Genomic DNA, 15576 nt, shown 5'->3' with positions numbered 1-15576 from the left:
AGTGCGAACGCTTACGACCGGCTACGAAATTCGACGAGCGTGTACGAACTTACGGCCCGTGCTGGCGCACGCTTTACCGCCACGCGCCGGCTACCGAAAAGCCCGCCGGTTCAATCTTACACCAGACTTCGTCACGATCTCTCCATCTCGAAGGATTTTGGGTCCATCTTCCGGCCCGGCACCTCATCCGAAACGCGATCGTTCGCCATGTTCGCGACATTGTTCCAAGTTACCTCGTGCTCGGTATGACAGTCGCTCGAATTTCGAGATAAACGTTCGGGCAAAGTTATCCTGTACTTCCGTTTCGGACGAGCACGATCGTTCGCCAGGACGGATCTCGGCCGCGATACGATGACCCTCGTGACGGATACGGTGTCTTACGCGTGTCAAGTTGCCGCTAGACAGTCCTACGACGCTTATCGGCATCATCATCTGCAACTTCGGCATCACCCTCACCACACTCAAAACCGTCATCATCGCTACCATCATCATCGGCATCATCACCACTATCATCATCACCATCATCACCGTCGCCGACGCGCTTACGCGTCCATCGAGCACCCATCGATCGACTACCACCTGCAAGGATACCTGTCCGAGAGAAACGTGGACGAAACAACGGGAAGCATCGTCGAGACGAGCGATAACGCGTTCGCGCTAGAATCGGCTAGTTCGCAGCGTTACCGGTACATACGCTTCCGACGATCCAATTAAACCGCTCGTTCTTCCTTCCTTACTGTCTTCCTACCAGTTAACTCGCTCGTTCAAATGAGAGTGGAAATCAAGGAGGAACTGGAAATCGTATCGTCGCTCATCGCAATCAGGAGGGTAAACTCGGCGACGTCTTTATCGCGGCATTAAACCATTTTCACCTCGTATTTCGAGATCTCTTTAGCCGCGTCCGCTAACCTTTATCAATCGTCGCAACGCTTGGGTCGCGAGCTTCGCGTTGTCAACCACCTGGAACGATTCCAATCGGCGCCAACTCTTCTTCGTGATACAACCGTGTTGTTATCTTTCCTTTAAATCGAACGAGAGGAAGGAAGGAAGGAAGACGGGCAGAGAAATGGAAACTAGTTGAATTAAATAGTGAATTTGATCGATAGGTCGCGAACACCTCGATACGCGCTGGATTCGGACGACGCGTCGTCGATCGTGTCGGTGGACGCTTCGGCGGATTTCGAATCGGTTTCCGTGGAGGCGGAGGAGAGCAACGAGGGTAACGATTCGACGGAGCCGAACGAGTCCAACGAACCGAACGATAGGAACAACGAATCGAACGAGAGCGAGTCGAACGAGCACGTGCCCCATCCGCACGCGGTGCTCGACGCGACAGCCTCGCCTCACGGACCTCGGAGATGCCTTCTCTGGGCTTGCAAAGCTTGTAAAAAGAAAACCGTTACCGTCGATCGAAGGAAAGCGGCCACCTTGCGAGAAAGGAGACGCTTGAGGAAGGTCGGTTCGAAACGCTCTCGTCTCCGTCGCGTCGCGTCGCGTCGCGTCGCATCGCATCTCATCGATCTAACATTCATTTTCAATCACTCTATCGTTGCGATCTTTTTAGGTGAACGAGGCGTTCGAAGTATTAAAAAGAAGGACCAGCAACAATCCAAATCAACGGCTACCGAAAGTGGAGATCCTGAGGAATGCGATAGAGTACATCGAAGGATTGGAAGCGTTGTTGCAGACCAACAGATCATCGCCGGCTCAGGATCACGGTTCAACCGAGAACTCGGTACGTATTCTTCTTTGTCCGTACGCGAATACTCGCGATTTACAAGCGTATACATAATGGTCGAAAGACAGTTCAAAGGACAAGATGGGAGAGAAATGAAAAATCGAAGAATCTGGATGATCGCGGTCGGCAGAAACAGAAACTCGCGGGTTAGCCAACCGTTTCTCGAGGGGATTCTTCACCAGGGGATTATACAATGAAATATATTTCCCTGGTGTTTCGCGCAAAGCAGTCGGCTCGTATTCTCGCTAAATATAAGCTCGATGCTGGGCATTGATTCGACTCGCTGTACTCGCGCTTGCTTTCCTTCCTTTCCGAACGACGAAATTTCATTTCGATTCTGTACGCATACTTTGTATCATTTACGGAGAGATAGTACTATTTGTTTATTTAAATTATACGGGACGAATCGTTAGCGATAGCGTAGATATTAGACGCGGAGCGAACGAATCGATGATTCCCGACGCTCCCGGACGTTCGACGAGCGACAAACAGATAAACTCGACGTTTTATACGCTCGAGAGATTCTGCCGCGAAAGAAGAGTACTCGCATCGACCTCCGGCATCGAGGACACGCAAACCTATCTTCCAGAGCAAACACCGCGCTTATTTAAAGCAGCCGTTTTAGCCACGAACACGGGGCGGTTAACGTATCCTACTTTACGATAAAAGCTCCTCGATTTCGCTTCTCCTTCTCTCTTTCTCTCTCTCTCTCTCTCTCGTTTTTTCACCGCCTTCATCTACCGAAAAGCCCTCCAGTCGACTTTTATCTTTTATCGTCGTTGCAAGCTCGTCTCGTAGACGGCTTAGCGTTTTCATCGAGCATCGACGACGTTTCGACGTCCCGAGACTTCGACAGAGGAATACATCATCGTAACAAGTTGTGGATGCGTGTACGAACGGATGCAACACGCACCACGCGAGACGATGGATAGCGCGGCGAGGAACTGCTTTTACTCCGAGAATAGTTGGCCGCGACGCTGCATATAGATGCGCCGAAACAAATAAAGGAAACCGACTCGGATAAAATGTGTACCGAGTGTGTTTAGTGGTCGGCAGAGCGGAGGAATGAATGGAAGAAAGAAAGCGAAAGGGTGGTTGAGCGCGTTACGCCGCCGCGGTCCGCACTGGTCACGGCAGATCCTCTCGGTTCGAACGGTTTTTGCGATCTATATCCTCGGCTGTTCGCATCTCCTTTCCTTTCATGGATCCGTGAAAAACCCTTCCTTCCTTCCTTCCTTCCTGTAACCCTCTTCCCTCGTCACTCAACCCTGTGGAAAGGCGACGTTCGCCCGCCTCTCTAGCCGAACGCTCCGATTGACCTACATTTCGCGAACGATCGAATGCAGAGAGGAACGCGAAACGCGAAACGCTACAATCAGAAGCTCGCTAGTCGCTATGCCGATGATCGCAGTAACATGTTTTCTTGTTTTTTTTTTTGCAGAATGCAGGCACGTCGCGATACGTGACGGAAAGACTGAGGCAATTCTCGGACCCTTTGGCAAGGTTTCAACCCATCAACGGTGAGTGAGATTCTATCCGCGAAACGGTAATTTTCGTTCGCGTGGTCGTTGAAACGCGCGGAAAGACAGGAAGCGTCTATTAAGGAGCGGTCGCTCCTCTCCTGCTGCTCGCATCCAAAAGCGTAGATCGCTCCGCGATCTACTGGTATTTTTAAGTAGATTAATGCCTGACACGAGACGGAGCATTAAGCAGATCGGTATTAATGAGTTTTGTCACCCTTGAGTGACACTCGGTTTCTATTCGGTTACACTGGCTTGCTATAGATAGCCCACCCGTGAGCTCCTCTCGACGTTAGCTACGCCGTCCTCCCGATACCAGGCGGTCGCGACTCGCGACGGCCTACCGGCCACGCGCCACGCGTCGCGACGCTCCTCTCCCGTCTCTCCTCCCTTCTCGTCTCTCGTTTCACCACTTACCCATTCGAACGCGACGATCTCTACCTTTCGCACCATTTTCCATGGGAAAGCGAATCGCATCTCTAGGTTTACCCTCGTTTTACGCTTATTTTCGCCCGACTTTCCCTTTTTCTGACCTACCGAATACGTGGCGGAATTAATTGGCCTAGATTCCGAAAATAGGCGAGTGGCCGCGTCTCTCGTCGCGTAACACGCGATACGCAGCCCCGTGGGCGACAAAATTTCCCTATCGAAAAGAGTAACCGTCGAAGATCGTGCGGAGGACGATGTTTCGCGGTCCGGGACAATGGTCGTCCGCGTCGTCTCGGAGCCAAGAGTGAATCGGTGCGCGCGCAATCCCGACCATTAAAATAACTCGAGATTAATTAGCGTTAATGAATACCCGACTATTGGCAAGCGTGGAACATAATTCAAGGCGACGAGAAGTAAGATGGAATGGTACACCGTGGCGCTAGGTCGCGAGACTTAGTTTACTCCCCGTGAGGCCTTTCGTCACGGTTGTTTCGCGCGGACACGGGTGGAAATAATATTCTCGCGGTGAACGCGAAGGGAAACGAAGCGGGTACGGGTCGGTGAAGGGGTGCCGGGGGTGAGGGGATGCAGATTCGTGGCACGAGACTCTCGTTAGACGCAGCAGCCTATAATTCATGATCGTAGCGCAACGCCTCCGCCACGTCGGTGGCTACGAGGCGAGGAAAAAGAGTCTGCCCGCACGGTAGGAATAGACGTGGTTGCAACAACGAGAAACAAGTGCTTTTCGCCGAGCAAACAGATGCCAACGAATTTACCGAACCGTGTCCCACTAGCGTGCTCCGCGATTATTTTAATTAACCGTCCTCCTGCTCGACGGAGTCCTTTCGGATTTGTCTTGACTCGTCGGATCGAAACCTTCCGTCGGCGTTTTTCACGAAAAATCTCCTCGCCGAGCCGGGATGATCAGCCCGCTCGTCGAAGGACGCGCAAAATTCTGTCCGCTCGAAAGTGCCATATATTGCCACGGTACATTAGTATGACGCATCGTCGCCGGGCCATCCTTTCGCCGGCGGAACGCTCGTTTAAACGCGACGGAAACTGCGTCTAAAATACATACCTTGCCGCGTCCAGAATTCGCTAATGCCCTCTCCGTCGAAACCTTCCTCTCTCCTTTTTCTCTACTTTTCTCGTTTACCCGTATCCTCGCTTTTCTTCCGGTCAAACGGTTCGATCGTCGACCAGGCTATTCGAAGCGCGATCGAAAACAAAGAACAGTTTCACCGTCGTCGTCGCCGCGACGGTCGCGACCAGATTTCGTCGTGCTCTCAGTTGCGTTTCTCGCTAATGAGACCGAATGAAAGAGCGATTGTAACAACGAATCGGGCAAACCGACCGAATTAGCGCTTGCTACGGAGCACGAAGAGGCTGAACCTTAGAACGAGAAGAAGCGACGAATTTCGAAATCTGATAACTCTTTCCTCGATGTCCATCGATTCGAACCACCTGTCGTGATACCCTACTTATCTTACTCGATTGTTTTTCGCGTTGATCCGCAGGTTTCGAGCACACGGTGGAATCGCAGTCGCTCCAGGTCAGCGGGAGCAGCCTGGATCGTCTAAACATGATCGTCCAAAGCATCAACGGTCCGGCTCGTACGAGTACCGACGGCCATCGATATCCTTCGCACCAGTAACAGTAACAGTAACAGTAACAGTAACAGCCGAGGAGAAACGGTATCGAAAGAATCGAGTGCTTTTATCAAGTTCCTAGACGCGATCGGACGCGTCTCTGTTCCTAACCATCCGCGCCTCGAGGAGTTCTCGTCTCTCTTAATTCTGTCGACGAAACGGACTCTGGAATTTCCGTGGCTAGCTGCGACACCGACTTTTCGATGGTCTCGTGGGACGTCCGGTCGGTCGTCGTGCCAGCTCGGATAACTCTCGGCGTTATCGATTTCGCGTTTTCGATCGCACCCCGAGTACCGACGTCGAATGTACATATCATACGTATACGTGCACGCGTGTTTGTTCGCACCAGCTTGCATAGAATAAAGAGCATCGAAATAATTTCTCTCTTTCTCTATGCGTTTCTTAGGCCTCGCGTTCTGTTCCCACGCGGTCCAGGAGTATTCGAAAAAGCAGATGCTGAGAGTATTCCCCGTCCGTTCGCACGCTTAACACCGAGCCGTGATACTTTCCTCCCTTCTTCCCTTCTTCGCGCTAATAGCTCTGTTTTGTCTCGTCCGTACCCTAGTCTCGTTAAGACGATTCGTCGTCGGTCAGGGGACAGCTGGAGTCTTGTTCGATTTATGGAACAGCGTTTACGAAAAGTCGGCTGCCGGCACGACCAAAAGCATCCCCGCCGGAAGCCGGTGATCTCTACTAGGGTAGTAAATAGAAAAGCTTAGTCGACGAGCCGTTCGCTGCGACACGGTATCGGCACGTTTTATAAACACGAGGGACACATTCGTCTTCCGAATTCGGAAATCTCTGAGAAGACCGGAGAGGAGGGCTCTCGAGTTGAAAGAAAGAAAGAAAAAAAAAAAGAAACGTCAGCGATTTAGGGACGCGATACGACCCCGAATCGTTGTAATTGGGGAAAAGCGGGGAAAACGCGCAGTAACTCGGGGTTACCCAACATTAGCCGAAAATATCCATGTCGCGGGAGTAAGAATAGTTGAGGACGACATAAATATTTTTGGAGTTACTGACCCGTCAAAACTCTCGGCACTTTGAGTCGAGCGTGTGCGTTTCCCTCGTTCATAGCTTGTCTCGCGAACGCGGGAAAGACGCACGAGTTATTATTCGTATCTATTCGATTCGAACGAAGTTGATCGGGTACGAACTGCCATTGAAAAATATTCCTTCGTAAATTTTCATTTATACCGAGAAACGTTTACCGGTGTACCATCTGTGTTTCGATAGAGAGGGATTTTCAAACTTTAAATTCGTAAGCCCGCGAAACGCGAAACATTGCGACACTCCTTCCGCCATCTGACGGTTCGACTTATTCGAAACGTTTCACTTTCTCTCCACAGTATCACGCTACTTTCACCGGATTTCCTGTTCTATCGACCGAGTCGACGCGCCCGTTCTGCCGCGTTTTTGAATTTTTTTTTTCGTAGAGGACATCGAAGGATTTAAAATGAAATTGATAGAATTGTAACGAGTCTTTATTATATATAAAAACGAACGATGCTAGAAAAACAGACGGTTTAATCGCGAAAGAGATCTCGTTCAAGGAGGACGAGAAACAACGTAGAGTGTTCTTTCAATTTTATATAAAATCGAATCGAAAAAGGAAAAAGGGGATACTGTGAGTGAAACGGAAAGGTATATCGTTCACTTCGGAATATTTAAAAAAAAATACGCATCGAAAGGAGAAGAACGATCGACGAAAGGAAACGAGAAGCGAAGGTCGAGAAGGTAGTCGGTCGTCGCGCACTTTGACCGCTGCTTTTTGGACATTTGCAGTTTCCGGCGATGCACACCGTGTTATTGCGATTATGAAAAGCATCCGAGTTTCCTTTATTCCTAGTATAAACGATCTCCGTGGGCAGACGATTGTTCGCGCTCTCAATTTTACTCGACGAGAGCCTCATCGAGCTCTTCCCGTCTGCGCAGGTACCGTTTATCTCGATGCTATTGCTCGCGACCAGGTTTGCGCTCGCGTTCGAGAACACGCAATTTTCCAGGAAAACTAGATCGCCTTCGATCAACACGTAACCAGGTTTTCCCAGCCGAAACGTCGATCGAACGATCTCGACGCTCGAGAAGTAAGCGAAATTCAAAGAATCCGTGACGTTTCGAAATTCGCTGTCTATTATGCGCAGAGTGTCGCTTCGTTGCGAGAAATTCAGCTGGTCGATGCGTTCGATCGTGACGTTGATCATGGAAAAATTGCCGATCTTTAGATCGGTGAATCGTTCCTCGAACTTGTCGATCCTCGCGTCCTCGATGCGGAACGTCTCGATGCTGTTCAAACTGACGAATGTGTCGTGAGTGATCAAAGGTATCCGCCGAATCCTGGATAACTTTAATCGCTTCATTTTCTTCGAGGTGAGGAACAGCTCGAATATCAGCCTCTCGCTGATGTTTTGTACAACGATCTCCGTGATCCGATTCGCCTCCGTCAAGCTTGAGAAGTGTAGATTCGCGAATGTACAAGAAGCGATCCTCAGGCTGGTCACGTTTTCGTAGTTGTACCCTTCCGGCAAGAAAAACTCCTGCAACAGAAAAACGCTAGCAACGCGGACCCGTTGGATTTGCGCGCGGATCAGCGGGAGAATTTACCTCGTTTCCGATGCATCGGCACTTGACGATAGTTTTCTCATGAATTTTGCATTGCTCGCTGATGTCGTACGCGGCTGTCGTCAAGACAGCGTAACTTATCACTGCCAGTATCGCGTTCATTTCCTTCCGCTTGCACGCTCTTCCTTCTTATCGTTAATCCTCGTTCAGTGGAATTTCCGTTTACACTCGGCAGATATTCGAGGAACCGCTCGTCGCGAAACGTACGCGACCAAAGTCTGAGCGAACGGTCGCGGTGGACGCGCGTCATAGTCGCCGAGAGTAAAACATTAATCAGAGTCTCGGTGTGGAGGAGGAGCGGCGAATAAAAATCGTTCGATCGTCGGGATTAAGATGGACACTTGTTTCGTGCCGCTTTTATATTGACTGACAGTGTGAGCTGTAGCCGTGGAATCGTTGCTCCTCCTTCCTTCGTACACATTCGAAACCTATCCGCCACTCGTTACGTACCAATTCCACGCCGGAAGGGCATGCCATCGTTTCACCGGAACTGCCGGACACACTGTTGGGAAAATAACGAACGTCGGTATCATCGAGCATTAGCTTTGTTCCTTTACACTTTGCACACTTTCCATATCTCTCCTGTTCCTGTCTCGATTTATCTTAACTAAATTAACGATTTTTTTTTTTTTTTTTTTAACGTTTCAATCAATCTTTTTCCCTGGGAATTTCATGCCCGTTAGGGTCTGCCGTAGAAGATCTTTACGAGCGCTTCCCTCCTATCCGGGGGGACCAGGACGAACGGGCTTTTCCCTTGACGATTCAGCAGATTCCTGTTCCCTCCGGCGTGAATCAACAGCCAACAGACTTCCGTTTGTCGGTTCAGCGGCGCGTTCCTCGACACGCTCGCAGCCGCGTGCAACGGCGTGTCGTGATCGTAGTTGATCGCGTTCACCAATTCGGAACCGCACGCGTCCAACAGTACCTGTCGAACGTGCACCCTAGATAATTGAAAGAAATAGAAATGGAGAAAACAGCGAACGGGATCGTTGTACCTTTACGAGAGCGGGATCGCAGGCTCTGGACGCGGCTAAGTGCAACGCGGTGTCGCCGCGTTCCGTTTCCTTCGTTCGAGGATCCGCTCCGTACTTTAGAAGCATCTTCACGCTGGCCAACGACGAATTGCCGCCAAACAACGGCTGGTGTGATTCTATCGCGACGTGCAGAGCGGTTTTTCCTGCGAAACAAACGAACGCGAAAACGTTTCAATTAATCATCGAAAAAATTGAGTGGGAAATCGTAATTAGGCCAGTCTAACCATCGTAATTACGCTTCGACAGATCGAATACCGCGTTCCCCTGGTTCGTTCTCAGTGCTAATAATTCGGCCAAAACTTCTATGTGAGAGTCCCCTTGCCCAGCGACCGAATGTATCAATGAGTTACCCTGAGAAAAATCGAAAGATCGATCATCCAGATGGGAAATGAAGGGAAACGAGGGTGAGGATCGAAACATACGCGAGTACGATACAGTCGTTGGCTAACGTCGATGTTCTTCTCCAGCATCGCCGCCGCTAAATATCCGGTAACGTATGGAAACTGTGGACAATTCATCGCGGCCAAATAAAGCGCGTCCTCTCCACGGTTGTTGGTGGTCGCGAGAACTTCTTTCATCGTGCTTAACCGCTCGACCAGCGGTGCCAGGTACGCCTGTTTCCGGGCTAATTCCTCCGGATTGCCAACCAGGCACATTAGCATTCTGTCGGGGAAAGAGAAACGTTAGATCGTGGTGACTCGAAGAAAATTCTATCGAACTTTTTCTTACGTATCCCCGTCCTCGTCCTGCTTGGCGAGCTCCTCGACGGGTCGTTTCAGCAGGTTCATCATAGCCTTCTCCACCTCTTTAGGATTCACCTGTTCCTTCAGCCTGTCGCTTGCAGTGACGGATGGTAAATTCAACGAAGGCCAGGGCGTTATATTCTGTTCGTACTTTCTGTGAACGCGTGATAATCAGTTTCTCAACCTTCGCCAACTTAGCTGTGGCAAGACTTACCGTTGCCGTCTGTGGCACGATTCGAAAGAGGCGACCATTTTTGGTATTTGAGAATCGTCGGTGGTGTTGGTCGCTTTGATAGTTTCGAAGGTGTTGAAGGTCGTGGGCGACGACGAAAAGTTCGAGGGCGAATTTAATAAGGAAACAAAGTCCGGACACGATACGTCCGAGGGAGAAGGGGAGAAATTGGGATTCGTTTGATCGTAGTTAATTCCAGTCAAGGCGGAGAATTCTTCCCGCGTTCCGTCCACTTCCACGTTCTTTCCCCCTTCGCAACTGTTCAGAAGTTCCTGGCACACTTTCATCAACAACTCTGGATTACCGATGTTGTAGATTTCCTCCGTGGACTCGGTCGTGTCCTGTTGTTTCTGGATGGAGAATTTCTCGAAATCCTTGTTAATTTGCTTGTCGACCGGCGGGATATACGGCATCTGGTAAGTGTATGGACTAACCGCATCGCCGTAGGATTGATTCGAGGAGGAGGACGAATAGCTGGAGCAACGGGAGGATAGTTGGGTGGACCTGTAGACGGACGGTTCGGGCGCGTTAATCGGAGGATCGAAGATTGTCTCGATCGTCTTGTTCGTTAGTGAAAGTCGTCGTTGCTCGCAGTTCGAGTCGTCGTTGGTCACGGGAGAGGAATCGAGAAAACCTTGATTGAAATTCTGCCATCCCGTGGTTGGCCTCAGGGAATCGGTGGAGATAGTCGAGAGGGGAGAATAAGCGGGATCGAAGAATTCTCGATTCTCGTTGTTGGAAGAGCGTTGAGCCGCTTGAAAGGCACCGTTTAACACGTTCTCCAGCAACAGGTACTCATTTAGGTCATTGGCGTCGATCGGCGATAGAGGGATGAACTGAAACAACCGTAAAAAACCGGATTTTATAGGTGAAATTTCTGACAATCTCTGTCTTTCCTTACCTCATCTTTCAAATCGCACACCTGCGATCCAATCTCGTTACTCTCAGCGGTACAACAATTCTTATTAATTTTTTCCTCGCTTTTAGTGTAATCGCACCACTTTCTTTCGTTTATACGCCCAAACAAGTTTTGATCGAAATTCGTGGTGTAAGGTGGATCGCGAGGCGAGGAGAATACGTTCGATTTCATCGGTCCACGTTCGATAAGGTTATCGTCCCCCTCGTCGTCATCGTCGTCTTCGTCGTCGTTATCATCACTCTCATCCTCCTCGTTTGTTTCGTCTTCCGTCTCTTCTTCTACTTCTTTTTCCACATTTTCCTCCCTTTCCTCCTTGTCTTCCGTGTTCTTCTCTTCTTTGCATTTATCGTCGTCTTTGGAAACGACGAGTTCAGGGAAGTTGATTTGAGCAATGTGTTCGTTATCGCCCGTAACACAGAGACGCTGAATCTTTTCGGTCACGTCCTCGACGGCATTCGTTTCGGAACTCTGGTTCCGAAGAACCGTTTCCGTGTACGCGTTGCTCATTTTCGACGAGCCTTCCTTCTTCTCGTGGCTTTCGTGGAACAATCCGCAACGCATTACGGAAACGATAATCCCTATAAATCAATTTAATGTATTAAACGAACCGATGCCATTTAGAACCGCGTTGTGGTTTTTAAAACTCGTGTCGTTCCGAGACTAATCCGCTGGGTTAAAAACGACTGGAAACGAAGGTCGGTGTTGTGCCAATAAAAAGAGCCACACGATTAAAATATCGTGGAACAGCGATGAAAACAACAATACGGTGGAGTAGGGAAATGTTAGTGGGGTATCGAATAAACAATTAGAAGGAGACACCGCTTACGGTGTGTTATTCTTATCGCAATTGGCAATATAATTGTTTTCTAAGAACTCGAGGCTCGGTTAACGGGTAACGCGGATAATCGGCGATCGTTTTCCCATCTTTCTGGAATATTTTAACACGACCAGAACGAGTCTGTCGTTGATTCGACTATGTATAATTCACCGTTTTTATAATAACCGTATCGCGATTGTACCAACGGGAGCAAGGCACGACAGCTGTTTTGAGTCACTATTTGAGTTTTTGCCGAAATCTAAAAGAATACCACCACCACCGCACGACCTTCGGACCGATATATCGATTTGATCCAGATCGATTCAAGAGCACACTGCGTACTGGGATTCGGAATTTGCGCCGGTTTAAAGGTCGAAGGTGGAGCGATATCATCGCGACGTATAAATACGAAAAACTCTGTTCCGTTACACCGGAAAAGCAAGCAGGGCGACTTCTTACCAAATTATCCCGTAAGTTTCTCCTAGTTGCCGAAGGTTTTTCTCGCAAAGCCTCTGTGTACAAATGTTAGCGCGTAAAACAAGATTATATTTTCGTCTGACTCGCGATAGCGGCCACGCATGCGCAACCTATCTATGACGTCGTTCCAACTTCCATTTGCGTTCACGATCGCGATCGCGATCCCGCCTGCGATCTTTCAGATCCGAAATCTTTCGCCGAACCGATTTTCCTTTCCACGTCACTGTTTACTCTCGGTACCGTTGGTTAATCGCACTCGTTGCTCGCTTTTCACTCGGTCACACTTTCCGCTCGGCTCGTTTCCACGTTCTACCGTGGACAGTCTGTCGCGTATCGTCGCCGCGAGTAAACGCGAAAAGAAAAAGAAATGGAAACAGTGAGAGCTGGCGGTGGAAAGAACGCGTCGAGGAGAAGGGATACCACGAAGCGATTCCACGGCACTCGCACGACACGCGACGGTCGTGTTGTGCGAGCGATCAGAAGGATCTTATCGGGGGAAACAGGAGATAAATTTTGCAAATTATTTTCTACTTTTTATATTTCCTTTTATTAATCACGATTATTCGAGGACATTACTCCTCCAGAAACGATCCGTCGAAGAGACGACCGATCGATTCGGCAATGTACGAAAAGAGGCCGGTTTTAAACACCAGCCAGGTTATCAATATCACCATGCACGCGTTGAATATCCGGTCGATGAACATCATCCTGCAACATTGAAAATCAAAGCGTTGTCGTTGCCGTGTTTATCCGTTCGTTCGTCGTGTCCTCTCTAAAATTGACCGAAAGTCGAGCCGCGAATGTGGTAAAATTAACATGGTATGCGTCTAAAAATACCACGGCAGAAGGAGAATCGTGGAAACTCGACGTTTCCGAGTGGGAAATTCCCGCTATCGAACGTCACTTCGCGTCGCTCTTACTATCGCGTCTGACGACTCCGACGAGGGTGCGAATGTAATCGCGTTGCGTAATGTTCACACGTTACGCGGACGAACAAATGAAAGATTAAACCGCGGAAAAATCGGCTAGAACGTAGAACGTAAAGCGGCAAGTTATTTGGGAGGGAGAAATGGGGCGAATCGGCGAATCGATCAAACTTGCCGCGGAATATTTACAGGGTCGACGGGGGTGAAATCGATATTTAACGCGGTATTCGTCGACCTGTACCTGTTGTAATGTTGTTTCGCCTCTTCTATTCGATTCAAGTCCTCGTGCAGGAGGTAACGCTTCGCCCCGATCAAGCAGTTCCTGTTCGTAGGAAGAAGAACCATTTAAAAAGCTCGATGATCGATGTACAAGCTCGTATCTAACGTCGAACTCACTCGAAGAATTGTTCCATTTTGAAATTATCAAAGTTGAAGCCAAAGATCTCACGTTCCGCCGGCGGAACTTCCTTCGACAAAATGTCCAGCATCTTGGAGTTAAGGAAGGTCCATTCGTTGTGAAGGAAATGATCGAGTTGCACCACGCCCGAGTAGATTTTCTTTTGGATCTTGAACAGCCTGCGAGTTTGAGGCAACGCGATATTAGAAAAAATAAAAAAACAGTATTAAAAAGAGCGATTGTTTTCGCTCACATCGGTTTACGTCCCGACAGCTTGAGCGCTCCGTCGATCACCAAAGCCGGCAGAAGATGAACCAACAAAGTCATCACGTAATGGATGAAACGATTCGATGTTAGATGCGTCCGGGGATACCAAATTGTTCCCTCCAACGGTATCTTTTCGTTGATCCTCAGACCCATCGAGACCAACTCTTGGATGACGATCCGGCGGACCTGATAGGAGGTGCAGTTGTACACGTGAACGCTGGGATCTTTGGTAATCCTGAAAGCATCTGAAAGGTAAAATTCCGTATCGATTCAATTTCACGTTTACCGTACGTTTGCAGTCCCCGTTTCCAGGCGCAAGTCAACATAGCCTTGATGGCCACGTCGACCGGAAGATAGTCGCTGGACGCCGTTGGATCGACGCAGATCACCCGCAATAGTCCTTTTCCTCCACCGATCAGCATCCCCACGGGTCCGTTGAAGTTATCCAACCAGCCGCTCATGGGATCTTCCAACGTGGACACCACTGCGACGCGTATCATAATCTTACCCTAAATTTATCTAATCAACCACAAAGTTAATTACCTATCGACGGCCGGAAGATCACACAGGGCAAGTCCTTCGAGTAGTCGTCGATCACCTGTTCCGCCAGTCGCTTGCTGAAGGTGTAGGTGTTCGGCATCGAACCCAGGTATCTGCGATCAGAGGAAAACCGACTCGTTTCGAATTGTCGATCGAGTCGAATCGAATCGGAGAAGAAGACTCACTTGGAGGAGAAGATTCGGAGAGTCTGTTCATCCAGGGTTTCCACCATCTTAACAGTGTCCCTCCAATTGGTGATGGGAGGGTAGACAACCTCGTCGACCACCGGCTTGTCCGCTTGGGCGAACGCCGAGCTAACGTGTAGCAGCGCCTTCGGGAACAAGCACCCAGAAGATCGGTATGGAACAGAAAATAGTAATGAAAAATTCAGTTTTACTTACAACCAGATTTTTCATAGATCCCGCAAGTATGCAGACGTCTCTCGTTGAACGAGTGTTCGAAATGATGTCCTTCTTCAAGTTCTCGTCGAATCGAACGTTCGCGGCTACGTGGAAAATGATGGAAACTCGATCGGTTATCACCCGGCGTTCGATCGTGGGCAAACCCAACCCTTCTTGGCTAGTATCGCCAAGTACAGGGATCAGTTTCTCGAAGCTAGATGGTTTCTCCTCCCGTAATTTATCAAACAGCTAGAAAGAAAGAAAGATTTATCATAGAGGAGTTGTATACCGATTCGTTTGTTCAATTATCTATCGTCATACGGGCAATTGAAGCATCTTTCTCAGTCTATCATCAATGGAGAGTCCATTCTTCGGACGCATCAGCATAAATATCTCACGCACATCGGGACAGGATCTGAGCAGCTTCTCAATCAACACCTTACCCAAGAAACCGGTAGCGCCGGTAACGAAGATGCTTCTCCCCGCGTAAAACGCGGCTATCGAAGATTTTTCGAGGTCTCTCGACTTTTTATCTTTAGCGCTGCTTGTCTGCAAGCAAATTATCCTATTATAAATTGTTTTTCGTTGTAATCTTTTCATAGACGCAGGAGACTTACAAACATCGCGTTTTATCTTCTCTCAGTTAAATCTTTTTCAAAGTCAACTTTCCTTATCGTTTGTCACCGATATTTTTCGTTCTGTCGTCGAAATGTAACGCGAGCGAACTACGAAAGAACGAACTGAAACACCGATACGTCGCAGGAAATGACATGGTAATTGACCTTCCGATAATATTATTCCGGGTCAAAGGGTCGCCTGTTGAATATGTATTGATATATCGTCACACACTCTCGTTATCAAAAAT

General features: G+C 49.0%; 4 protein-coding genes across 5 annotated transcripts; 1 reads left to right on the top strand and 3 right to left on the bottom strand.

Annotated features, from left to right (window-relative positions):
- The first annotated feature begins 20 nt into the window (after window positions 1–20).
- Window positions 21–8606, top strand: nau (myogenic-determination protein nautilus). The gene is made up of 5 exons (XM_034317155.2): window positions 21–686; window positions 1107–1455; window positions 1565–1735; window positions 3180–3258; window positions 5205–8606. Exons 1-5 carry the CDS (start codon window positions 352–354, stop codon window positions 5339–5341), a joined length of 1071 nt encoding a protein of 356 aa, XP_034173046.1. The 5' UTR covers window positions 21–351; the 3' UTR covers window positions 5342–8606.
- Window positions 6803–8075, bottom strand: LOC117600992 (uncharacterized). Its single transcript, XM_034317156.2, has 2 exons — window positions 7941–8075; window positions 6803–7873 (listed from the first exon to the last, which is right to left on the bottom strand). The coding sequence occupies exons 1-2, from the start codon at window positions 8058–8060 to the stop codon at window positions 7004–7006; spliced, it is 990 nt and encodes a 329-aa protein (XP_034173047.2). The 5' UTR covers window positions 8061–8075; the 3' UTR covers window positions 6803–7003.
- Window positions 8607–8637: 31 nt separating the features above from the next.
- On the bottom strand, window positions 8638–12304 carry LOC117600976 (uncharacterized). Of its 2 annotated transcripts, none has more exons than XM_034317121.2 (8): window positions 12163–12304; window positions 10869–11464; window positions 9950–10803; window positions 9722–9889; window positions 9415–9655; window positions 9217–9343; window positions 8954–9135; window positions 8638–8883 (listed from the first exon to the last, which is right to left on the bottom strand). In XM_034317121.2, the coding sequence occupies exons 2-8, from the start codon at window positions 11445–11447 to the stop codon at window positions 8638–8640; spliced, it is 2397 nt and encodes a 798-aa protein (XP_034173012.2). In that variant the 5' UTR covers window positions 11448–11464; window positions 12163–12304. The 2 variants fall into 2 exon arrangements, with proteins under 2 accessions (XP_034173012.2, XP_034173013.2); XM_034317122.2 differs by having other exon boundaries at window positions 8641–8899.
- A 32-nt stretch (window positions 12305–12336) lies between these two features.
- On the bottom strand, window positions 12337–15480 carry LOC117600985 (putative fatty acyl-CoA reductase CG5065). Its single transcript, XM_034317135.2, has 10 exons — window positions 15329–15480; window positions 15033–15260; window positions 14712–14960; window positions 14496–14641; window positions 14314–14423; window positions 14062–14254; window positions 13757–14005; window positions 13503–13682; window positions 13348–13428; window positions 12337–12888 (listed from the first exon to the last, which is right to left on the bottom strand). The coding sequence occupies exons 1-10, from the start codon at window positions 15332–15334 to the stop codon at window positions 12753–12755; spliced, it is 1578 nt and encodes a 525-aa protein (XP_034173026.1). The 5' UTR covers window positions 15335–15480; the 3' UTR covers window positions 12337–12752.
- Between the last annotated feature and the right edge of the window lie 96 nt (window positions 15481–15576).

Source organism: Osmia lignaria, chromosome 16 (assembly GCF_051020975.1).
Source record: "Osmia lignaria lignaria isolate PbOS001 chromosome 16, iyOsmLign1, whole genome shotgun sequence".
Taxonomy (NCBI): Eukaryota; Metazoa; Arthropoda; class Insecta; order Hymenoptera; family Megachilidae; genus Osmia; species Osmia lignaria.
The sequence above is the reverse complement of the archived record's forward strand: the minus strand, read 5'-3'. Positions and strand labels throughout refer to the sequence as shown.